The following is a 25,255-nucleotide window of genomic DNA, read 5'->3' on the forward strand; positions in this document are numbered from 1 at the left end:
CCTACACCTTCTCTTTATTTGAACCCTTCCCAATGTCTCTGCGCAGCTTCACCAAATTCACTGGCTGCCACAGAAACTCCTTCCTACAGAAGCTTGCACGGTTTATAGAATTTCAGTATATCAGAATTGAGAGGAAACATTGAGATCATCTAGCACAGCATATTCACATGACATTTGGATATCCTTTTGTAACATACTTCCAAGTGAACCAGCATGTGGACAGGGCTTAAGGCAGAAAATAGTTCAACCACAGACCTTGCCCCCAACAGTGACCTCATTAATAACAACATTCTCAGTGCTTTCAAAGTATCAATTCTAATACTAATTCTTGCCAAGCGCATATGCCTTAAATACTTTCATGCAGGAAGGCACCCTGGCCCTTCTCTACTTTATCACCAAAGCGGCACTGCCTTGGTGAGGAGGATGTAGCAGGTCAGCAGCCATGGTCAGCATTATCTTAGTCTGGTGTATTTAGACTCGTGAAATATCACCTTGTAAAATTGTTCATTCTTTTACCATGAGTAGGTCTTAAATATCTCATTTGGCTCCTCTGCTTCTCCGCTGTATGATTCTGGCCATAGATTTGAAGCCAATGAAAGGTGAAAAGGTTTGGGCCCTAACACCGGACAAGCTGAGCTCGGAATTAACTTGCCTAAGGTTACTTCTCATTTGACCACAGTCAAATTTGCTGCAAGTAGGCAGCAGAGCCAGGATTCAGATCATACCTGTGTGACCCCATGCCCCATGTCTGGTTCCTAACCTCCATGTTGTAATGCGTGACACTGGAGCTTCCATAATAAAATAATGCTTGGTTTGAAAACCACAACCTATTTTGTACCGCATAGAGTTTCTCTGTCCACACATCTGTCAGTGGCTCCATTTGTCCCTCTGTGTCCACACACAGCAGTACCTTCCTTTGGAAACACTAAATGCAGTATGAAATGGGAGCCATGTAATACTCCAGCTGGCCCCTACAATGCTCTTCATAGGGAACAGGTTGGCTTTCTAGAAGACACTGTGGTTCTCTGTTTGTCTGGCTAGCTCGGTCCTACCTGAGAGAGGATGAGTCTGTGGTCAAATGAGAATTCAGCCTTTCTTCACATCTGTCAATGTCCATGGCTCTGATCCTCCATATCTGTGCAGCTTCCTGCCAGGACATGTCTTGCAGCAAACAGGGAGAGTGCCTCGAGACCATCGGGAACTACACCTGCTCCTGTTACCCTGGATTCTATGGGCCAGAATGTGAATATGGTGAGGCTTCTATTTTGTTGATATTATTTTGGTTTTATGCTAGAGATGATGCCAAGAAGTAAATAAATCATGTTGAAGCTGTCCAGTGAGAATAGGATGGCAACCCCCCCCCCCCCCCCCGCATCATCTGTCTCCTCCAGTCAGTGTCCCTAGACACATACTCTAAGTTAAAACATTTTATTCTTGGGAGAAAACATTGACTCATACATTTCAAAAAAGAAAAGGGAAAGGAAGAGGAAAAGTAAGCGAAACTAATAGAACACTTTCATGCTAAGTTTACTTGTTTGAAATAAAAGCTTGTGAAAGAATGACTATTTACCAAGATGCTGCCAATACAAAGAGACCAAATAGAGATGGATAGCTTGGGTTCGATGTTTAGAAAATTAGAGTTCAGAGGGTTACAAAAATAGTTACAGCTTTCAGCAAACCTGACATTGCTGTCAATTTTACACTGAAAATAAAAATCACGATTTTGTCTCCTGCAGTGAGAGAGTGTGGAGAACCTGAGCTTCCTCAACACGTGGTCATGAACTGCAGCCACCCTCTGGGAAACTTCTCTTTTAACTCACAGTGCAGCTTCCACTGCACGGAAGGGTACCGAGTAAACGGGCCCAGCAAGCTGGAATGCTTGGCTACCGGAACATGGACAAATAAGCCCCCCCAGTGTTTAGGTATGTAGACCTTCTTCTTTTCATCCTCACTGACAACCAGAATTTTCAGGGAGAAGAGGATGGAATGAGCTTTCTCTATTTAAAAATGTGAGAAATAATGGCCATTATGTTAGATGGAAAATTCTGGTTTTCCCTGCTGTCAACCAGAGTAATGCTAATCTCAATTATCATGGCATTGTTTCATGGGTACAGTAACTTAGTCAGTTTAATTGTTGATTTGCAGGCAAAAACATTACAAAGGGACCCCCTTTTCCTTTGTTAATTATAAAGTAAACAGAGTACAATGTTGAGGACTTAGAGGTTAAGTATTATGAATTTGATCATTTTACCTAACTTCTCTAAATGGAAAATGAGGGTGTTTGGATCCTTCCAAACCGCTATTGAAAATACTATTTAACCATTCTAGTGCATCACCCTGCCTGCCACTTCGGGAAGGTGTAAACTGCCACTTTGGAAGGTGTAGAATTTGAAGGCTTCCAAGGTGCTGGACAAAAGTTGTCCAAGGACTCACACTATTATTCTGTGGTTGTTTTTAGCTGTCCAGTGTCCACCCCTGAAGATTCCTGAACGAGGAAACATGACCTGCCTTCATTCTGCAAAAGAATTCCAGCATCAGTCTAGCTGCAGCTTTGGTTGTGAAGAGGGATTTGCATTAGTTGGACCAGAAGTGGTGCAATGCACAGCCTCAGGGGTATGGACAGCCCCACCCCCAGTGTGTAAAGGTGAGTTTCAGGTAGTTGAGATATATAATATCCATTGCATCCAGTCCTTACTTAGCACAGAGATGAAACTGACCAGCTTATGGAGAAGCTGGCCTGCATTGCCAAAATTTAATTCTCTTTCTACCCGCCATTTAGCTAGATTGGGTATATCTGAGATAAGAAAAGAAAAAAATTCCTTTCTTTCACAAAACTCACAACCGACAGGCAGTTTCAGAATGGCCTCATTCATAATTTCCACATAAGATCAGAAAGGGTAGCCTCTACATCTATAAGTGGACACTAGAAGACCGATTGGGACAGGTTTATAGAAGTATAGGGAAGAGAGGACATTAAGAACACCCCAAAACCTAAAATGCAATTTAAAAAAAAAGAACACAGCTTGGAGGAATCTATGTTTCTAACAGACTCAGGTCACCCTGGGAACTGGTAACCCCAAGTCTGGACAAACATCATTAGTGTCTCTTGACCTTTACATCTTGCTAGCTTCACCTCCATTTGAGAGGTGGTTCCCCTATTGCTCTCCATCTGTGGCTTTCTCCTTCCTCAGTAGCTTTCTCTTTATCCTTGGTTATTCTCTCCAGCTACGCAGTGTCAGCACCTGGAAGCCCCCAGCGAAGGGACCATGGACTGTGTTCATCCACTTGCTGCTTTTGCATATGGCTCCAGCTGTAAATTTGAGTGCCAACCTGGCTACAGAGTGAGGGGCTTGGACAGGCTCCACTGCATTGGCCCTGGACAGTGGTCTGCACCCTTGCCAGCCTGTGAGGGTAGGATTTTTTGTTAGCAACCTTCATTTTGTCCAAGAAGGAGTCATGCCATGGTAGAGAAGCCAAGGGCTCTTAGTGCCAGGGTGATCTCCTCTAAGTTCTTGCACTGGAGCAAGCTGGTCAACCTCCAGGAGCCATGGTTTTCTCATCTGTGAAATGGAGCTAAGAATTCCAAGGTGCTTGTGAGGATTAAGTACATAAAAAGCATACAATTAAATAGCATGTATAAAGTACGCAGCATAGAGCTTCTGCTCTACTGACATATCTGAGGTATAGGGCCATGTCCTATACTTGAGAGGGAGTTGGGGGCAGTGGCTAAAGTGGCTAAAGAGAGTGATTCCCCATGTAGTCTTTGAGGGTGGTCTTTGACAAAGAAAGGAACACTGCACTGAAAAAGAGTGTGTGATACAATCCCAAGCAATTACATAATACCACCAAACTGAATTCTGTGCACTTGTTTCCACCTTCAGTTTATAAGGCAGACAGTGGTAATGGGAGAATAGGAAATTTAAGATGGATTAGTGAGTTCCCGGACCTAGATAACAGCCCAACCCTGCTACTAATTAGCTATGAGACTTTAGGGAAGTCACTTAACACGTTTACTTTTCTTGCTTATAAGGTAAGAGAAAAGCACTAGAGGATTTTTTTTTTTTTTTTTGAGATAGAGTCTCACTCTGTTGCCAAGGCTGAATTACAGTGCATGATCTCAGCTCACTGCAACCTCTGTCTCCCAGCGATTCTTCTGCCTCAGCCTTCCGAGTAGCTGGGATTACAGGCTAAGTTTTGCATTTTTAATAGAGACTAGGGTTTCACCATGTTTGGCCAGGCTGGTCTCAAACTCCTGACTTCAAGTGATCCACCCACATCAGCCTCCCAAAGGGCTGTAATTATAGGCACAAGCCACTGTACCCAGCTGGATTTATGGTTCTTAAATGCCTTGATTCTGTAAAAACTAGAGGTCAAAGCCCAGAGCAAAGAGGTGGTCTTTACACTCTGAAAAACCTTGGGATTAGCCTGGAGATGAAATGCTTTATCAAGGAAGAACACGAGGAAACCAATCTTTAACAGAACTGAGGTCAGGTCACTCAGGGCTTAATTGTGCTCAGGAACTCACTTTGGCTGCACTCACTTGGCAATTGAAGTCTGATTAGGATGACATCCTGTGTTCTAGAGACAAAGCCTGGTCAGAATCATTTTACAGGATTAGGTAACAGAGTCAACATTAAGCTATTAGTCCAGCCTTTTTTCCCTGTAAATCCAGCATTTTCCTATACATACTCTCCAGATTCAATTTTACAGATCATGTCAATATTTAGCGAGTACTTTCAATGTACAAAACACTCTGCTCAGCTCTGGAATAAAACTATGAATGACTGAGCCCAACCTCCAGGAGACCATGGTATAATGGGGAAGAATGACTATCATGTATGAACAGCACAAGAACAGAGGCTGTGGGAGCCCATTGCAGGGGCGCTACACTTAGTTAAGGTGGGAAGGGAGGGCTTCCTAAGGAAAGATCAGTCTAAGCCAAGACCTGAAGGTCAGGTGAAAGTGAGTCAGGCAAAGACTGGCATGGGAAGGTGTTCCAGGCAGTCTCACTTTTGGAAAATGAAGGATTTAGGGTTCCGAATAAATCGACAATGTGGATAGGAGAGGTGTAGCATCCAGGATTTTTTTTCTGAGGAAGAACCCGGACCTTCCATTATCCGGCTTTAAAAGGTACCTTTTCCACTTAGCCATTTCATGTAAGCCACTGGAGAGTCCTGTCCACGGAAGCATGGATTGCTCTTCGTCCTTGAGAGTGTTTCAGTATGACACCAACTGTAGCTTCCGCTGTGCTGAAGGTTTCATGCTGAGAGGAGCTGACATAGTTCGGTGTGATAACTTGGGACAGTGGACAGCGCCAGCACCAGTCTGTCAAGGTACTGTGAGAATGGTAATGTTTTTCTCTGTGTCTCAGCTCAGTAGAGGCATCAACATCTGCCCTGAGCATTTGCATGCCTTTCTTCATCAGACGTTCATTAAGAACCTACTATGTGCTGTGCCCTTTGTACTTGGGACCAGGGATGAGATGACATGATGAGAGAAGCCAGTCTTAGACACAACATGTCCACTATAGTATGGTCAAGGCGAGAAATGCACTGATGGACACGTATAGGGTACACTGGAATGAAGAAGATGGGGCTTGGGGGAAGAAATCATGCACGAGGGAAGGGTAACGGACAAGGTGTTTAGTTCAGTCTTGCCACTTCCTGTCCTTAAGCTTTTAGACTCTCTGAGGCTCAGTATCTTCTGTAAAATGGGGCTACTATTATCTGCCTTACCTACCTGCCTCACTAGTAGCTGTGCATTAATGTGTGTAAAAGCTAATTTAAAACTCTTATGAGCTTTATAGGGAAAATGATGATGATGACATATTACCTTATAAATCATATGTCTGTGGTCTGATTTGACAAAATGATCCTTTTTCAATATGGTAGGTCTCTAATATTTTGCTCTTATACTAAGGCACTCAGGTGGGGGTAGCGTGTTTCACTAGGATTGTTATTTTTTTACAAGGGGTACCTCACACACAAGTCATGCTCCAGAAGTGTAATACTGGCATTTTGTGTTTGCATTTACTGAGACCTCTGAGAAGTGTATGTGACTCCTTGGGGTCTAAGTATACCCTGGTTTTAAAATGGGGCAGTAGTTTGAAAGCAGGTCTTGAAGAGATATTTGTGCACCATGTTCACAGCAGCATTAATCACAGCCATTAAAATGTGGAAGCAACCTAAGTGCCCATCAATGAATGAATGGATACGTAAAACAATATTCCACATACTTAGAATATTTAAAAGGAAAGAAATTCTGACATATGCTACAAACATGAATGAGCTTGAAGACATTATGCTAAGGGAAATGAGCATCACAAAAGGACAAACACTGCATGATTCCACTCATATGGGGAACTTAGAGTAGTCATAGAGACAGAAAGCAGCATGGTGGTTGCCAAGGGCTGGGGCTGGGGGAGAGGGATCTAGGGAGTTATGGTTTAGTAGATAATGAGTTTCAGTTTGAAATGATGAAAAGAGTTTTGGAGATGGATGATGGTGATGGTGGCACAATAATACGAATGTATTTAATACCACTGAGCTGCTATACACTTAATATTGGTGACATGGTAAATGGTAAATTAAATTTCGTGCTATGTAAATTTTACTACAAAAAATTGAAAAGCTAAAAAAAAAAAAAAAGAAGAGGAAGGCAATGGAATAGTTGGATACATACGATGATATTGTTGAGACCTAGTCTGAGTTATGGAATGTATTATATATTTCATCAGGGAGAAAAAGATACAATGAGCTCTTTGACACACTTAAAAGGGGTCATAAGGAATGATTCAAGCAATTCTTGTCTCCAGGAAGGTAAACGTCTAATCAAGAAAAGATAGTTGGATATTCTCTTAGGTATCCAAAGATGGGTCTCAATAACTCCCTTCGCAGGCCTTCTGAGTGCTTTCACTCCTGAGCTCAAGGTCTGCATCTGATGCATAGCCTTAATATTATTGCTATCTATTACGATCACTGCTATTGCCACTGCTACTAATAATGGCAGCTAATGTTTATTAAGCACTTTCTATGATCTCAGTCTATGAGTCGTTATAATTATTACTACCATTTTAAAGATGAGAAGAGACAACACAGAATACATGTGCTCTCTTCATATAGATTATCTATTTTACGTCTTTGAGATCATTGCATATATTATAATTTTTATTCTGCTTTTTTATTTAACATCACACATTGAGACCCTCCCATATCTTTCCAATATATTCTTTTTAGTGACCTTTAACATTCTTTTCATGGATCCACCATAATTAATTTTCCACCCCAAATTAATGGCATTTGTTTTTAATATTCTGCTCTTACAAACAATGTCTTGATAAAATTCTCTGAATAGATTTTTTGGCCTGCATCTTTATTACATACTTAGCATAAATTCTTGGGTCCAAAAGTATGATAGCTTAAAAGTTATTGATACATGTGGCCAAGAGGCTCAACAATGGTTTAGCATTTCCTAATAAAATCCTTCATGTGCCATTATAATTAAATGATACTTTTTCTCATCTTCTATGTTAAATAAACCCAATTCAGCAAACCCTGTTCTTAACACTAGAAAGAGTTAACAGCTCAAAATCAACGAGTAGATGTGTATTACTGTTCCTTTATTCCTTACTTCCTCGCCGCTTAGCTTTGCAGTGCCAGGATATCCGCGTTCAAAATGAGGCCCAGATGAACTGCTCCCACCCCTTCGGTGCCTTTAGGTACCACTCAGTCTGCAGCTTCACCTGCAATGAAGGCTTGCTCCTGGTGGGAGCAAGTGTGCTAGAGTGCTTGGCTACTGGAAACTGGAGTTCTGTTGCTCCAGAATGCCAAGGTAAGAGTATATTCTTTCTAATATCTTGGAAATACATTGTAGGCAATATTTTTAAAGGCTGGATTTTAGAGGTGGCAACTATATAAGATCCACCTTGAAACAGACTGGAAAAATAATTAATACTCTCACTCATCATCTTGTCCTGTAACCCAAAGATCCCAAATGCAAATGCCTCTGGGGGCTAGGCAGATAACACAAATGTCAGGATGTCCGATCACAGGCAGTAGGGCACGGCCTTGCTAACTCCTTATCAGGGTCTTTACCTAGACTTGAAGTTTCCTGTCACAAACCAGGTAAACTCTTCTCACCTGGCCAAAAGTAGTATCTGGAAAGAAGACCAGGTGGGAAAAAAATTGCTTCAGAGCGGTTGTCCCAAAGCTGGTCTGGCACTTCTAGGAATCTTAGGGTATAATGGTAAAATGGGAGGGGCAGAATTTACAGGTACCCAGTTGCAAACACTCCAAGATCTGTATAAAATTGGAGAAATATACTTAGAATAAAGTGAAGAGTGATAGAAAAAAGAGAAAAACTAGTCTATGTCCTAGAGGTTACAGGATTCTCAGAAGAAATAAATATGCAGATTCAGTGGAAACATTCTATCTGCATTGTACTTGATATTTGAAAAGCCAGTGTGATCTGTCAACATCTTGTATGAACTGGAACCGGTACTAGTCATCCATGTTTGTGAATTGAAGGATAGATGTATATATTTTATATCCCCCAGTCTTTTTCCCCCTCAACATATCCAACTCCTTAATTTGTTTAAAAATGCTGCTTTTTGGAGCCGGGCGTGGTGGCTCATGCCTGTAATCCCAGCACTTTGGGAGATCGAGACCATCCTGGTCAGCATGGTGAGACCCTGTCTCTACTAAAAATACAAAAAAAAAAAAAAAAAAAAATTAGCTGTGCATGGTGGCACATGCCTGTAATCCTAGCTACTCAGAAGGCTGAGGCAGGTGATTGCCTGAACCCAGGAGGCGGAGGTTGCTGTGAGCCGAGATCGCACCATTGCACTCCAGCCTGGGTAACAAGAGTGAAACTCTGTCTCAAAAAAAAAAAAAATGCTGCTTTTTAAAAGCAAGATTTTCATTTATGAAAATCTGCAGAAATATAATAAAGAAATGAAAAAATATCTTCTTAAATACTCCTACCCTTAAATAGACACTGTTAGCCTTCTGGTATGAATTTTTCCAATATTTTTTCCATCTACTTTTCTCCCTATGCAGTTAATATTTTTACGATGTATATACAATTATTACAATAAAGTTAAGTGAGTTAAAAGATTAGACATTTCTACATTCTTTGTCATACTGTTCACTTTGTATAGACTTGCAACATTTGAATGAAAGCAGGCAGATACTTTTTTTTTTTTTTAAAGAAAAGGAAACCACTTGCTATTCAGGTCACACAAAACACAAACACATGTACACACACAGACACAGACACACACACACACACACACCACTGTTGAGCTAGGTCAGCAGTAAATGAATGAATGAACAAATGAGTGAACAAACAGCAGAATTGAATGTCCTTCATCCCCAGGCACCAGAGAGGATGACAAGCCTCTGGATTTAGGGTTGGGTGCACCTTCAGAGCTGGGTCTAGAGAGAACAGGGTGGGGCCGTGACCTTGCCCCTTAAGTGCTCATACTGGCTATGTTGAAGCCTGGATATATCACAGAGTTCATACGACTCTGGGGAAGTTGTGGGAAGAACTAGGCATCCCTGAGGACAGTGATCACATGATCGAAACTCTTCCAGGCAAGCCTGGGCGGTGCAGGGCACAGATTACAGTTCATTGCTCCACACTGTCCTACCTCTGGGTGTTTCACGGCAAGGAGGTTGCCACTTACCACGGCTTCCTGTGACCTTCCAGTTCCCTTCTGCTTTTAGTTCTTTGTTTACTGTGAACTCTCTCCTCTTGTTACTGGGTGAACATCAAGTGAAATACCCAAATGTGGGCTGGGCAGGAAGGTACCATGTGGTGTGCAATCCACTAGCTGTTGTAATACTTCTGAGAGAGTGTTATCAGACAATTTCCCTTTTTAATGTCCCCCCCACCCCTCCACACCTACCCCTGATATCAGAAGGCAAAGCCACAAAAGAGCTGGAAATGGGCTCTACGGCACCAACGTCCTCACCCACACCCTTTTCCCTATTGGTCCTTGTGGTTTATAGGCTTCTTGATTGTGTCCTCTCCAGCCGCACATACACACTTACTACAGAAAGACTTTTCAAGTGGCAGAAAAGAACCAGATCTTTGGACAAGTTGGTCACATTAAAAGAAATGTAGCTGGAGAGAGGAAGGAATGAAGGGAAGAGAAAGGCATAGAAAGTGTTCTTGAAACCTCACGGCATTTAAGTCAGTGGCTGAAAAATGACCCTAGTACAGCCACACCCCAGCTGTCTCTGGTATAAGGCCATACACTGCTCAACCAGGTCACACAGGGAGAAAGACCCTAAAGCGTGTGTTCACTTATCTTCACTTTTTAATGTTAACATGTTGAATCTGGGCTTTATTGTTTCAATCACTGGCTGAGGAACATTTTGACAGCTATTAACATTTGCACATGTACACGTACACCTGAACCTAAAAGTTAAAAAAGAAAATTATTTTCATACGGTGCTTTTATTATTGACACTAGTAAAAATCCTGGGAGCTATGTGATGCTATCTTCCTATTTTAAAGGTGGAGCTATTGAGGCTCAGAGAGGTTAATTGACTTACCAAAAGTCACAGAGCATGACCTTCAATCCAAGCAAGTCCTCTAGCACCTCAAACTCTATGTGCATAAACTTTGGCAAAGAACTATGAGACTGAATTTAACTGTTTTTTTGAAAGTGAGCAAGTAGAGTCATTTGTGGCTGGCCAACATAGGACAATACTATTGGGAGGAGGTACAAGTTAGCACTTGCAAAAAGCCAATTACATTATATACCTACTGTATGTCCATGATTTTTAAATTTTATTTTAAATTTATTTTTACATTTGATTTGATTAATGTATATAACTAAGGATTGCTATAGGCAAAGATTATACATTTTCCCATTTCAAAGGTGAAGTAACTGAGGCTCAGAAAGGTTAGTCTAGAGATAGCTTGCTAGTAAGTAACAGCGCCAAAATTTGGACCCAGATGCCACCACTTTGTTCGGAAAGGAGGAAGAAAGTATTTTCCTCCATTTCTGTGTTTCCAGTCATTTGTCATTGTTTTCTGGTAAGGCCATTAGGGGTGTTTCTGAAGAAGGTATCAAGGAAGCAACCACTTCTACTCCTGTCCAGAAGCAACCAAAATGAATTGCACCACTATCTTTTGAAACAGAGCACCAGCTTCCCTTAAAAATCACCTCTAAAGCTGCTTGTGATTGAGCACTTCAGGATGTCAATCAACTGTAAGCTGCTGCTATTTTATACCTCTAGAACCTCTAACTGGTGATAAAGCATCATAAAATTCAAACAGTTTTAGCTAAATGCCATTCTTGTATATTAAGGACACACACACACACACACACACACACACACACACAGACACACACAGAGTTTCAGAGTTCAGGTTGTTGCTGAATTATAAAACGATCTCTTCTTTTCTCCTCTGCCATGCCTATGATAGCCATTCCCTGCACACCTTTGCTAAGCCCTCAGAATGGAACAATGACCTGTGTTCAACCTCTTGGAAGTTCCAGTTATACATCCACCTGTCAATTCATGTGTGATGAGGGATTTTCTTTGTCTGGACCAGAAAGATTGGACTGTACTCCACTGGGACACTGGACAGACTCCCCCCCAACATGTGAAGGTAGGCTTTTGGGCCTGTCCTTTCTTATGGCTTTAAGATGACATCAGAGAATGAAGAATCATCAGTGATTTATATAAAAGTGTTCTTGAGCTGAAACAAATAACACTCTCCACAACCATGGTAATCTAGATCAAAAGTTTCTCCCTCTTTAAATAACATTTTAATAGCTTTAGTTAAATATTGCATAGTTTCGAGAACCATCCTGGCCAATATGGTGAAACCCTGTCTCTACTAAAAATACAAAAATTAGCTGGGCATAATGGCACAGACCAGTATAGTCCCAGCTACTTGGGAGGCTGAGGCATGAGAATCACTTGAACCCAGGAGTTGGAGGTTGCAGTGAGCCGAGACTGCGCCACTGTACTTCAGCCTGGTGACAGAGCAAGACTCTGTCTCAAAAAAAAAACCAAACAAAAAAAAATTGCACAGTTTCAGGAAGTGCTTTCATGTCATTATAGCATTTCTGTTTACCACAATTCTAAAATAATGAGGAAAAGCAGTATCAGCTCATTTTACAGATAAGGAAGAGACACATGCTTAAAGAGGTTAAACAACTCACCCAGGGTCACACTATCAGTAAGTGAAATGGCTCAGCTCTGTGTCACTGAAAGTGTTACTTCCTTACAGAGTCTTTTTCAGTTACATTCTTCATTTTTTCATTCCTATGCTCACCTTCAACTGAGTACCTACTAAATTCCAGCCACTGAAATTATTCAGGATGGGTGAGAGTTAACCCTAGCATAACCCTCCTCCCTCCACTTCTATACTTCTATATGGAATAGAACCTTCTTGAAGGCAGGAGCTGTAGGAGCGATGCCTTCGTCATCTCTCTCTCTTTTTTTTTTTTTTTTTTAAAAATGTTGGCCAGGCTGGTCTCGAACTCCTAGCCTCAGGTGATTCACCCACCTCAGACTCCCAAAGTGTTGGGACTATAGGCATGAGCCACTGTGCCCGGCTGCCTTCTTTATCTTTATACCCCCTGCAGCAGCTAGGCAGAATACAAATGAATGTGTGACAAATATCTGTTGAATTGAAGCTGATCATTTATAGTAAAATTTACTCAAACACAAGCTTCGGTAAATTAGTAGAATTCTCAAAGACAGGGGCCAGATCTTACCTGTCTTTAACTCTCCTGAGACATCTGGCTGGCAAAGTATCTAGTATATTTTACGTTCTAAAATAGAAGTGCACTGAATTAATTAATTTACTGCTCCTGTTTAGTTGCAAAAATTACCCTTGTTCTAAATGTATTGTTCAGTGTAGAGTTAGTAATAATGAGACCAGCAATAATTGCTAATAATTATTGCTTAATGTAGTACCACCTATTTCATAAGCATCATCACATTCAATCCACACAAAGAAACCCTTAAGTTGATCATTACTATGACCATTTTAAAGGTGAAGAAACTGAGGCTTCGTGAGGTTAAGCAGCTCACAAAGGTCAATGGCTTGAAATATGGAGACAGAATGCAAACCTAGGCCTACTCTGATTATAGGGCTAGTGTTTTGACCACTGAACTACACTATCACCCAGTGGCAGGGCTTCTGAACCCTGGGTAAGTCACTTGTGAATTTACTGTTTTCCACTCCACAGATTGCAGCTGTAACTGCTAAATGAACTTTAGAAATGGCAGTGCCTGGTGATCAGATGAGAGAATATGTTGGTAGAAATCTACTAGTGTTAATATGAAAACGGCTAAAATATTATTTATTCCTTCTTGTGGAACGAGCACTAGATTAATATCCAAAGACTTGTAGTACTCTCTCTCCAAGTCATGTGCTGTTTGCAAAGTCTTGTCACACCCTTAGCCTCCTGTTTTCTCAATTCCAAAAGGAGAAGAGCGGACAAGACCATCTTTGAAGTCACTTCCCTGGCCAAGAACTCTGTAGGGTGAAAGACATAAAATGCTACCATCTGCTGTCACAAAGATGTACTACAAGTTCCCTGAGAATTCCAGAACAGTTATGTGGGATAGCATTTGGGCTGTGACTCATTCATTTATTCTTCACTCTTATTAATTTGTCCCATTGACATTTATCATAAATTCTGTTTTCCCAGATTTTTAGGCTAAAGAATAAAAAAAAACTTTAAAAATTGCATTCACATTTTAAATCATGTATGCAACCAACATGGCTGCTAGATCTGAGGCTCTTGCTTCCCTCGCTCCTTTCCAGCCCTCTTTTCTCGGCAGGAGGAGGCATTTCCCTCCCATCTTGCAGGCCCAGTCCCTACTCATTGTCTAGACCCAACCCTGACCATGAACAGCAGCTTAAACCCACTATCACTCAGAGACTTATCAACCTTGACTGATTCTGATCTTGAGCTCTGTTTTTTTCACTTGGGTTTCTACTATATTCTCCAGATTTATGCTCTAAATTTAGGCAAATGGTTCTGCTTCTTTTCCCATATGCCTGAACCCATGAATTTTTCACCCTCAGCACTGCCCCCCAGAACCCCAGTTTTCACATAGTGTTTCGCAGAGTTCTAGGATATATCAGATGGACTCAGGTATCTCCAAGTAAGCAGAGGCAGTGTGGCAGGTGGAGTTCTCAAGCTGTCTCTTCAGACTGCATGTGAGATTTTGTTTTGGGGGATGGCTGTACAGATATTTCTACTTTAGTTAGAATGCCAGTTTCCTGGGACCTCAGGGATGTGGCACCTGCTTAGCTCTTCCTCAGTATCTGCAGAGGGAATTGGTTCCAGGACACCCTGCAGGGACCAGAATCCTCAGAGGCTTAATTCACTTACATAAAATGGCATAATATTTGTATATAGCCTACATACATCCTCCCTTATACTTTTAAATCATCTCTAGATTACTTATAATACCTAATGCAAAGCCTACATATCACTTCATCTGTGTGGATTCCACACACCCAATGCATGTCAAATTCAAGTTTTGCTTTTTGGAACTTTATAGAATTTATTTTTTCCTGAATATGTTTGATCCACAATTGATCCACAATTAGTCGAATCCATAGACGCAGAGCCCTTGGATAGAGAGGGTCTATTATTTTTCAGCCTTGTCTCTGTCTTTGCCCTTCAGGACCTGAAGTCCTTTCCATAAACCAAAGCAGTGCTTGAGGTTCTTTACCAACTGCAGGCTGGACTGCTTGTATGCAGCTTCTGTGTCCCTCCTGTCCTGCCTACTGAACCACTTTCATGATAATGGCTGCTGAGCTCCTAATCCCTGAACACTGTCATTGACCCTCTGGCAACCATGTTTGTCTGCTGAACCCAACTCTTAATGTCTATTTTCACTGTGTGGGGAGGGGTCCTGGTTCCAAGTCCCAAACTCAACTCTGTTCTTCTGCCATGTGCCTGCTTACCTGTGTCCTAAAATATGGTGAACTGGTGCCGCCTAAAGTCTGGCCCAGCTGACATCTCCATTTTTTTCCTTCATTCCCCCAACATTTCTCTGACTCCATGGGGTTTCTAGTTTTATTTGTAAAGTTTGAATTTACAACAGTCAACTCAGTTACATTTATTATTTATACTAAATCTTCTTTCCAGAAAATTATTGAGGAAATCCTATCAAACTCAAGTAAAATGATATAAAAGAAAACAGAGAATTTACTAAATCTATCTGAAATAATATAAATCAATATGTTTATGAACTCAGATACAATCATGTATACCTGCACGATGGACTGTAGGAAAACAGCAATGAAGACCTGTATGTGACAGAACTGCCTGGGTAGTCAGTGAAAATAGAGTATTAAGCATGCAATAAATGCAACCCTTATCTGTTTTCTATTTTTGTAATTATTCAGGATTTCCCCCCGAAGTTTTAGAGTAGGCTAAGAATATAACCACTTCTCAAAGTTATGCACGAAGGTCATTCCTGGGTATAAGTCTTTTCCTCTGCATCTGCACTAATCTCCACTCCAGCAGCATTCTTGATAACTCTACAAATGTCATTCATCCTGTGTTTGCTGAGTGCCCACCATATGCTAGATCTGAGTTAGGCTTCCATGTAACTCATCAAGGCTGCCCCTCAAACAGGAAAACCTGCTTTTTTACATGACCAGAGCCAAATTCTTAGTATGTAAGGGTCAAGCTTAATTTTCACCTGAGAGGGTTAAATATTATTTATTTTATAAATATAAAAGGCTGGATATGTAACCTTGGCTGAACATGACTGACGAAACTGAATTTTTGAAAACAGTAATTCCTCTTGTTTCTTTTCAAACCAGGTAGGAATACATTTTAGAATCCATTTAAATTAAATTATCTTCATTACTGTATTCATTCATTTAGTAAGTATTTGTAGAACCCCTACTATGTGTCAGGCCCTGTTCTCTTGGATACAGTGTTTAAAGAACTAAGAAGGTCCCTGCTTTCATGCAGCTGACATTATACTTCTTCTTCAGTTTAAAGTTGTAATTCTGGGAGATTAGGAAAAAGTTACTTTTGTGACAATGTTCACAGATGATTTCATGTCTAGGCCTTTCACCAATAGACATGTTTCAAAAATGTTTGGTAAATTGACTTGATGTGTCAGATATGAAGTTGTTAATTACTCGACAGTTTGAGAGTACTGAACTGAAATTCACTATGTTACTCGGGCTATTTGAATGGATTCATGCAATAGGAATCCATAATCCTTCAATGAATAGCTTGGTGCTGAAAAATACATGGGCCAGTATATAAAAATCAAATAGTGTACATCAGTTTTCCATGAAGCAGCACATAGGACTTGAAGAGGTTTGTAAAAATCAGACTAGCTAAGTAACATGAGAGTTACCTGACCAAGGTATTGCCTTCAGAACAGCCTTAGATTTAAAGAAATAATAGTTACTTCATTTGTTAATAACCCAACATTTATTGATAAATAATAGTCTTATATTAGAGAATCTAATAGGGAGAAAGGCATAATGCTAAAAAATATGTAACTGTAATAATTTGTAAAGACACTTTTGGGGGGAAATTGTGAATTAAAAATTAAATTCACTTATTTATTAACTTAGCAAGTGGTTTCTGAGCACCACCTCTTGAGATCTTGTGATGGGAATTATGGAAGACTCAAGGATGATGATTCTTGGATTTTAGACACTTTCCATCCAGTAGAAGAGGGAGGGTATGACATGTGACATGACAGTACATGAGTTCAGACAAAAAGTTGAAGAATTCAGAGGGAAAGAGTTCAGGCTGCAGTGATCAGCAGAGTCTTCAGAGAGGTTAAATTGAGTTAAATCCTGGAGGACTGGTGGGATTTTATCCCATGAAAATGGAAAAATACTCAGGGAAATGTGGGCCAAGAACCAGAAGCAATAACACACGAAGTCACTTCAGGGAATTCCAAAGAACTAATCTATCTTGACCAGAAGGTTTTGAGCTTTCCTATGTTATCTGGATCGGTAATATTAAAATACAACAACATGAACAAAAAAATTAGCAAGGGGATTCAAATGGAAGGAATAGTGTGAAACAGAAAGCAATCATTGCAGTTTTAGGAGTGCTGAATTTGAAGAGATGGCATGATATACAGGAGCAAGTAGTTTCAGGCAAGAGGAAGTGGGGAAGTGAAATCCTGGACTGCACCCGTTCAAATCACTCAAATGAGATAGCGGGAGCTGTGGCAGGCAATGAGGTCTCTGAAGCAGAGGGTGTAGAGAAAATAGGGTGACATTGTAAGTTATTGAGTGTGGCTGCATAAATCTTTGACTTCCTTGTGTTCATGACTTGTACCTATACTCCTGTCTGTAAGCTCACCATCCTCCCACTGCCCTTTGCAGCAAATGACCTATATTATAGGTTGTGGAATGATGCTGCCTAGCAAAATACCTGGAATATACGTGATTAATCAATATTTTTGAATAGATAAATGAATGAACTTTGTGTAGCACAGAACTTCTGAATAAACTTGGAGATTGTGACACTCTTAATTTGATACTCTAGCCAGCAAGTGCCCAGAACTCTTCGCCCCAGAGCAGGGTAACCTGGATTGTTCTGACACTCGTGGAGAATTCAATGTTGGCTCAACCTGCCATTTCTCTTGTAACAAGGGCTTTAAGCTGGAGGGGCCTAATAATGTGGAATGCACAATCTCTGGAAGATGGTCAGCTACTCCACCAACCTGCAAAGGTAATGATATATACTTACTGAGACAGTTCTACTTTTGAAAATTTATTCCACAACAACAACCAATCATCTGGTTCTTATATGTGAACTAGATCATTGTACATAGATTTAAAGAAATAATAGTTACTTCATTTGTACTATTATTTGGATTTAGCAAATAGCTGAAGGATTTAACAATGTCTGAGGAGTGACAGGATATTTTTGTGTTTGTGAATAAAAGGTACATTGATTCTTAAGCAGGAATTTTGTTTCATGGCTTCTTTTTTTGAAAGAGTATTTTTTTTTATCAAATTGAATGATCTCCATTAATTTATTGCTGAGAGAAAGAGATAATACTGGGGTAGAGTCACTGGCCAGTTTTTCAAACCTAGGAATTGAGGTATAGAGAGTTCAATCATCATCTTCCTGCCACGTGGCAAGTTAATGACAAAGCTGGTGGGACCATTCAAATGTAAGAAATACTTTGAGACAGAAAGCAATCATTGCAGTAGATTTCAACTTTCACATTGACCGTTAGCCAGAGAACAATACCATTTCCCAAAAAAGCAGGGTTGGGCAGGCAGTTGGACCATGCATATTTGGCTCTCTACTGAATTTCTTATATTTCTGTAGCATTTTTGCTTATTTTTAACATAGCAATAGCCATGACTCCTCTAATTTTTTTCTTTTGGCCAGAAGAATCATCTCCTCAAGGATGCTTTTAAATAATTTTCCTCATCTGATTTTCTGTCTCTGAAACTGTTAGTTTTTCTTAATTTCCTTAAACAGGTCTTGGTAGAGTCTCCCTTGTTATGAAGGGAGTGAAAAGCAGTTATTCCACATCAGCCTTAACTCTGTTATACTTCTTTTAATTGGAAGCTCTCTGAACTGAAATATTTTCTCACAACAGGCGTAGCATCAGTTTCTACTCCAGAGGTGCAATGCCCAGCCCTCACCACTCCTGGGCAGGGAACCATGTTCTGTAGGCATCATCTGGGAACCTTTGGTTTGAATACCACTTGTTACTTTGGATGCAACGCTGGATTCACACTCATAGGAGACAGCACTCTCAGCTGCAGACCTTCAGGACAATGGACAGCAGTAACTCCAGCATGCAGAGGTAAGGTGCAAAAGAGCCGGCAGTTCTGATGCTGCCTTCCTGCAGGCACTTAAGCTAGCCATTGTGCTTGTCTGTTGAAGTCTCACCCGACCACAACCACTAATGCAAGTGTCAGCTCCCCTATGAAATCCACACCAATCCCAATTAGAAGTAATGTGTCACAGGCACATCACAAGCTAAAGGTAATACACAAGTACTCAGAGACTTAAAGGAAGAAACATTTGCAGATGTCCAAGATGTGTTAGAATAATAGGCATATTAAAAGTAAAACCTGCTATAGAAATTGGCAAATTAGAGGTTGCAAATTATGTGACAGTATAAACATCCCATATTTTCATAATAATTTGAGCCTAAAAAAAAGTTAAGCCAGTAATCCCAGCACTTTGGGAGGCCAAGGCAGGTGGATCGCGAGGTCAAGAGATCGAGACCATCCTGGTCAACTTGGTGAAACCCCGTTTCTACTAAAAATACAAAAATTAGCTGGGCATGGTGGCGTGTGCCTGTAATCCCAGCTACTCAGGAGGCTGAGGCAGGAGAATTGCCTGAACCCAGGAGGCGGAGGTTGCGGTGAGCCAAGATCGCGCCATTGTACTCCAGCCTGGGTGACAAGAGCGAAACTCCGTATTAAAAAAAAAAAAAAGTTAAGCCACACATGGCATTTCCTGAAGAGCTATCACCCTGTCCATAAAGCATTGAGTCCTATGCTTCTTTCATTTTTGTATCCCTCACAAAACATAGCACAGTGCTTTGCAAATGTCACTACTGATTAATAACATTTATTTGAATTATATTTAATTTCCTATCCATAAATTAGAAAGAATGACCTGAAGTTCCCTGAAAAAGTGGTTTAAGGAGGATGACAGTCTACTTCTTTCAAACTTCCAGTTTCCCAATATGCTGAACACTTGCGACGTATTTTAATACACACATACTGACGTGCCAGTTGATCACATAGTAATAACATTTAGAACAATAGTATTTTTAAGAACCAAAACTTTTTAAATAGTATATTTGAAGGCAGGATTTATCAACACATTAGCACGTATCTATTGGATACTACTGTGTGTCCATCTTTCCATCATGGTTCTTTGGCTATCACCCTTTGGGAGAATATTTTTATATATGGGCTGTTGAAAGAGCTACTGTGAATATTGGAAGTGGCTCATATCCTTTATGACCTTTTATATTCTGCCTCATCTATTGGCAACGTTATTCAGGTTACAAAAGAAACCATAATCTCTTCTGCTCCAATGTGTTTCTCTTGCGTTCTTTCTTTTCTGCAGCTGTGAAATGCTCAGAATTACAGGTTAATACGCCAATAGTGATGAACTGCTCCAGCCTCTGGGGAAACTTCAGCTATGGATCGATCTGCACTTTCCATTGTCTAGAGGGCCAGTTACTTAATGGCTCAGCACAAACAGCATGCCAGGAGAATGGTCACTGGTCAACTACCGTGCCAACCTGCCAAGGTACAGTTTTCGTGTGGGTCAAGAAGTCACTTTGATGTGGAAAATAACAAAATCACTGTTTCTTCTCTGTGTCTTTCTCACAGTGGTCTTGCTTTCCATCACTGAGTTTCCCTCTGCTTAATAAGTGTTTCACAATGAATCAGGCAGAATCTCCTTGCCTTATAGAGTAGTGGAAATTAAACCCAGTAACTGTGTAGGTAATCACCACTCCTTTTCAGTATTCAATTTGTGAAATGAAACCTTTCACTTTGCTATAATCTCTGTTTAACAGACCTTGAAGCTTCAAAATGTTTTAAACTGGGAGTTATTTCATGCAGATTTCTAACTTACTATCTCAGAAGACTTTGCTTATCACCTAACTCTAAAAATACCCTTACAGATCTTCCTTATTAAGCTCCATCTCTTTGCAAAGTATATTTCAGACCCCTATTTTTCTACCTCATGGCTTGTCTTGACTACCTTTTATTACATTTGCAGATGTCAAAGATGTGTTAGAATAATAGGCATATTAAATGTAAAACCAGCAATAGAAATTGATAAATTAGAAGTTGCAAATTATGTTATGGTATAAACATTCCATATTTTCATCCATCTGAATCTTTGCCAAAGATTGCCAAAGAATCTTTCATTTCATCTGAATCTTTGCCAAAAAATTACCCATGGTTTATTTTATTTGCCTAAACTTACATGTATAGGTTTCTTATGTCTACATTTTAATTTCTTTTATTGGTTCTTACCCTGATTCCTTTGGAAATTATAGTTTATATTTAAGCCTTAGGAGTAAAATAAGGTCCCACTTTCCATTCTGTGGCAGTGGATTTATGAATTCTGGATATTCTTTCACGTGAGCTTGTCAGCATTGCCAGGGCCTTTGGTGATTCTACCTGGTCTCACATCTTAGGGTTCTTGAAACCTTTCTGGGAGAGAAAGACTGTTCTTTTGCAAAACATGCTTCTCATGTCTTGCATTTGTGTGTGTGTGTTTTGCAGCAGGACCACTGACTATCCAGGAAGCCCTGACTTACTTTGGTGGAGGGGTGGCTTCTGTAACAGGCCTGATAACGTGTGGGACACTCCTGGCTCTGCTAAGAAAACGTTTCAGACAAAAAGGTAAATAGAAAAGAATCCTCCTTTGCTTTTTTACTTTTCATACAATTTTTTGGGGGGAGGTAAAAGCACAACTTCAGTAGTTCATGTTGGAAAATATTTGAGTTTTAAAAGAAAATTAAGCCAAGATAAGTGATCTTGAGAACTGACTGTCATCAGAATCACCTAGGGAACTTCATAAAAATATATGAAGGAACTTCATAAAAATATATTCTACTTAAAAATAAGTAGAATTTTTTTTACATGTTCATTAAGTGTCATTTTTATTAGATACAATGATATTCATTTCAAAATTATTTATAATCATGAATAATTTAAAAATTAGTTCAACTATCATAATAAATAAAATGATTAAAGTTATACATATAGAGTTTTTTACTGTAACAATGGAGCATTTTAAAATAATATTAAGTATATGATTATTCTTATTTTTAAGTAGAATATAGTTTTATGAAGTTCCTTCTATTGGGAGACTTGGGAGTGGGTGCAGAAATCTGAATTTTTCAAAAGCCCTCTCCCAAAATTCAAATGAGCCTACTTTGCAGTTTGGCATTTGGGGCCTCTGGTCTAAGTTCCCTAGTTTATCACTGAAACTAATTAGAATGGTGCCATGCTTCCTTATTTCATTCTTCATGTAGCAGTCATTTATTGATCATCTCTGTTAGTGTGTGAGACCCAGAATGATGGTCCCTGGTATTAAGGAAGGAATAATCCAGTAGGGGAGACAGGTGAAATCAGCACCGACAGTGAAGTGTGTTAAGTATGTTAGGAGACAATTACAACTGGGGCATTATTAGAACGTAGATTAGAGATGCCTAAACCAGACTGGCACGTCAGAAAGCCTTTTTCTCAAGCTTAGCTTTGAAGAATGAGAGGCATTTAGCCAAGGGGAAAATGGACTCAGAGTTCCATCAGAGAAAAATGGCATGTAGAAAGACATGAAAGTGTGAGATCACTGAAGAGATGGAATGTTTAGGAGTTCAGGGCATCTGAATCAAAAGGGGATTTGGAGGAGGCAGGAGATGAAGCTAGAGGCAGAAGAAGCTGCCCCTGTATTGGTGACCTGGTGTGATAAGCTAAGAGATTTGCTTTTTCTCCTGAAAACTTGTGAAGTTGATGCAGGATTTAAGAAGAGAAGACCAAATAGATGAAAACTCTCTGTAAGGGAAACTGTGTTCATCAGAAAAATACCTTAATCAGGAATTAAAGAAGAGATCATCTCTTTAGGTTTAAAACATCTTTTCTCAATCTACTCCAGACACTTAGCCTGCCTATGAGTTCATAAAGTTTTGTTTATAACCTAATGGGGATCTTCTTCATCACTCCTCATAGAAAGTAACTAGGGGCATCAGAGAGACCATTAATGCTCAAATCAAGATAATTCAAAGCGGTGATGTTAAAATATCTGAAAAAGTTCTCATTGAATTTCTCTATTGTTGACATAGGTCTCCACACCCATTCTTAACTGCTCAGAGGCAAAAATCATGTGTTCCCCACTCTTATTCTTTCTCCATTTATAATGCTACCCAAACACTGAGGCTGTTTTTCCAAATCTCCTTCATATACCCTTCTGTGAGTTGCTAACACAATAGACAAAGGGCAATACTCTGCTTCAATACCATAGAGATACACTGAGAGCTACAGTGAATCTCTCCATGCAGAATGTGTGCTTGCTCAACCAAACCCAGGAGGTAGTGGCAAGAGCTCCTTGACCTTAATCTGTATGATCATATAGGAATCACACAAATCTTGATGTTTTCCCCAAGTTCTTTCTTTGATGTTGAGACATTTCCTGGGGACCCTCTAACAGTGGAAAAGGACAAATAGCTACCCATGCTCCAAATACTTTTAATAATAAATACGTTCATTTGTTGGGGATGGGAGCTTTTTGCCTGGGCTTCTCCCAATATGGTTTTAGGCTTTCAAGCTTTCTTTGGCCAAATAAGAGGAAAATGCTGCAGCCATGGCTAAAAATTCAACTATGAGAGTCTGTCATTTGGATAAAAATATGCTACCTGGGAGAAAAACATCCACTGTTTTGTTTGTTTGGATTTGTGTATGTGGTTAGCTTGCCCAGCTGAGGGCTGAGGGCATGTGATACAAGATGCCCTAAAAGAGATTGATTTATGTATTTACTGAAAGGAAGGAGGAAGAAAGTGAGAGGACTCTAGAGTTAAATATTGTTGAATGTTTAATTTAGCCTAAAACACTTTCTACATTTCAGGGAGAGACTGTTCCCAATATTCCCCTTATAATGAGTCTACCTGAAAATCAGTCTACTGGTTTTCCCCAATAATTTATATCCTTAATGACCCTCTCTTTCATCTTTTTTTTTTTGGCAAATCAATCATTCATGTCTTCTCACTTATTTTAGATGATGGGAAGTGCCCCTTGAATCCTCACAGGTAAGGTAGAAATGTTTTATGATTGAATAAATTTTGCTAGTTTTACTTTCTAATTCACTGTAATACCAGAATGATCACACACAATGCTTCCTTTTTACAATGTCTTCTTTTCTATTCTGAGGTAAAAATACACAGATCACAAATGTTCTAATTATAATATCAAGTAGAAATAAAACAAAAAGTAATTTATAATAAAAACAAAATGCGAAAGCTTAGGCGCTATGCCAGCAGATGCAATGAGGTCTTCAGAAGCATGCACCTTCCAGCAGAATCACTAGGAAAGCAACAGCCAAACTGGGGGGCTGATGGAAGAATGTTGTATTAACATGAGTCAAAGAGCATTAGAATGTTGTATTAATGTGAGTCAAAGAGCATTAGCAGTGTGGCCAACACAAGTTGAATTTTTCAAAATGGTGAGCAACTCTAGTAAAGAATCCTAAAACCTGTGATAATTGTCCATTGATTCATATGGCAATTGCACTTTTTAAAGATGAAAAAATGCTTAATGTTTACATGTAAAGCACTTGAATTCCAGGCTTAGAGATTTGTAACCTGTATGAATATTGAGCAGATATTCCAAAGTTAGTTGGGGTGTAGGATAATTCTTTTGCACCCTGTACTCCCTGCTATTAAAATCTAGCAATAGTATTCAAAAAAGGAGAGTATGCTCCCTATTTTTTGATTTTTATAAAAAACAAGAGTTCTACTGACACTGAGTGGGCAGGAGGCAGGGGTGCTGGATATCTTTTTAAGATATTTCTATCCTGGAGGAAATGGAAATCCTTATATTAACTCTATTGTCATAGACATCCAGCACCCCTTCCCCATACCCACTCAATATCAGTAGAACTCTTGATGGTTATAAAAATAAAAAACAGCCCTAGGAGGCACACTGCCCCCTCCGAAAACTATTGCTAGATTATCAAGTGTTAATGCTAAGAATTTTGTAACTATTTCTTTTCACCTAGAAGAGGTTGCAGCACCTTAGAGGATATAACAGGTATTCAGTACATAAAGCATCCACAATAACGTAGTATGGGTGCAAAATGCAATGCAAATTACCCAGAGCTGTTAAGTGGGATATGGAACATTTCCTTGGCATTTGCCTTTCTTTCCTTTCTAAAGCAGAATTCCAGGGGTAAATGGTAATTCACGGTTTCTGGAAATACTGTGTGTTGGACTGTGTTGTTGAGAAATAAGCAGTACATGGGGGTCATCCTTGTTTCTGTTCTTTAGCCACCTAGGAACATATGGAGTTTTTACAAATGCTGCATTTGACCCAAGTCCTTAAGGTAAGGTACCTGTAAAGATATTTTTGAAGGAAATATAACAGTAGGGAAAAAAGACTATGAAGATAAACTTTTCTTTCAATAATCATGTACTAAGTTTTAAGCATGTATTAAATTTTCAGGCATGAAGGAAAATGTGTTGTTATACACAGGTATGACAATGGAGTGACAATAGAG

The 25,255-nt window shown here is 39.8% G+C and overlaps 1 protein-coding gene across 2 annotated transcripts in view; it reads left to right on the forward strand.

The window, feature by feature from the left end:
- The window catches only part of SELP (selectin P), a 44,565-nt gene that overhangs the window by 14,557 nt on the left and 4,753 nt on the right, over positions 1-25,255 (forward strand). The window contains exons 4-16 of one of the 2 annotated variants that reach the window (XM_008985058.4): positions 1,144-1,251; positions 1,737-1,922; positions 2,459-2,644; positions 3,226-3,411; positions 5,148-5,333; positions 7,645-7,830; positions 11,440-11,625; positions 17,528-17,713; positions 18,600-18,809; positions 20,093-20,278; positions 21,268-21,387; positions 23,759-23,789; positions 25,026-25,081. In XM_008985058.4, the coding sequence (XP_008983306.3) occupies positions 1,144-1,251; positions 1,737-1,922; positions 2,459-2,644; positions 3,226-3,411; positions 5,148-5,333; positions 7,645-7,830; positions 11,440-11,625; positions 17,528-17,713; positions 18,600-18,809; positions 20,093-20,278; positions 21,268-21,387; positions 23,759-23,789; positions 25,026-25,080 (2,012 nt within the window). In that variant the 3' untranslated portion in view covers position 25,081. The remainder of the gene's footprint in view (positions 1-1,143; positions 1,252-1,736; positions 1,923-2,458; positions 2,645-3,225; positions 3,412-5,147; positions 5,334-7,644; positions 7,831-11,439; positions 11,626-17,527; positions 17,714-18,599; positions 18,810-20,092; positions 20,279-21,267; positions 21,388-23,758; positions 23,790-25,025; positions 25,082-25,255) is intronic. The other variant, XM_008985060.4, reaches the window with a different exon arrangement.

This window comes from Callithrix jacchus, chromosome 18 (assembly GCF_049354715.1).
Source record: "Callithrix jacchus isolate 240 chromosome 18, calJac240_pri, whole genome shotgun sequence".
Taxonomy (NCBI): domain Eukaryota; kingdom Metazoa; phylum Chordata; class Mammalia; order Primates; family Cebidae; genus Callithrix; species Callithrix jacchus.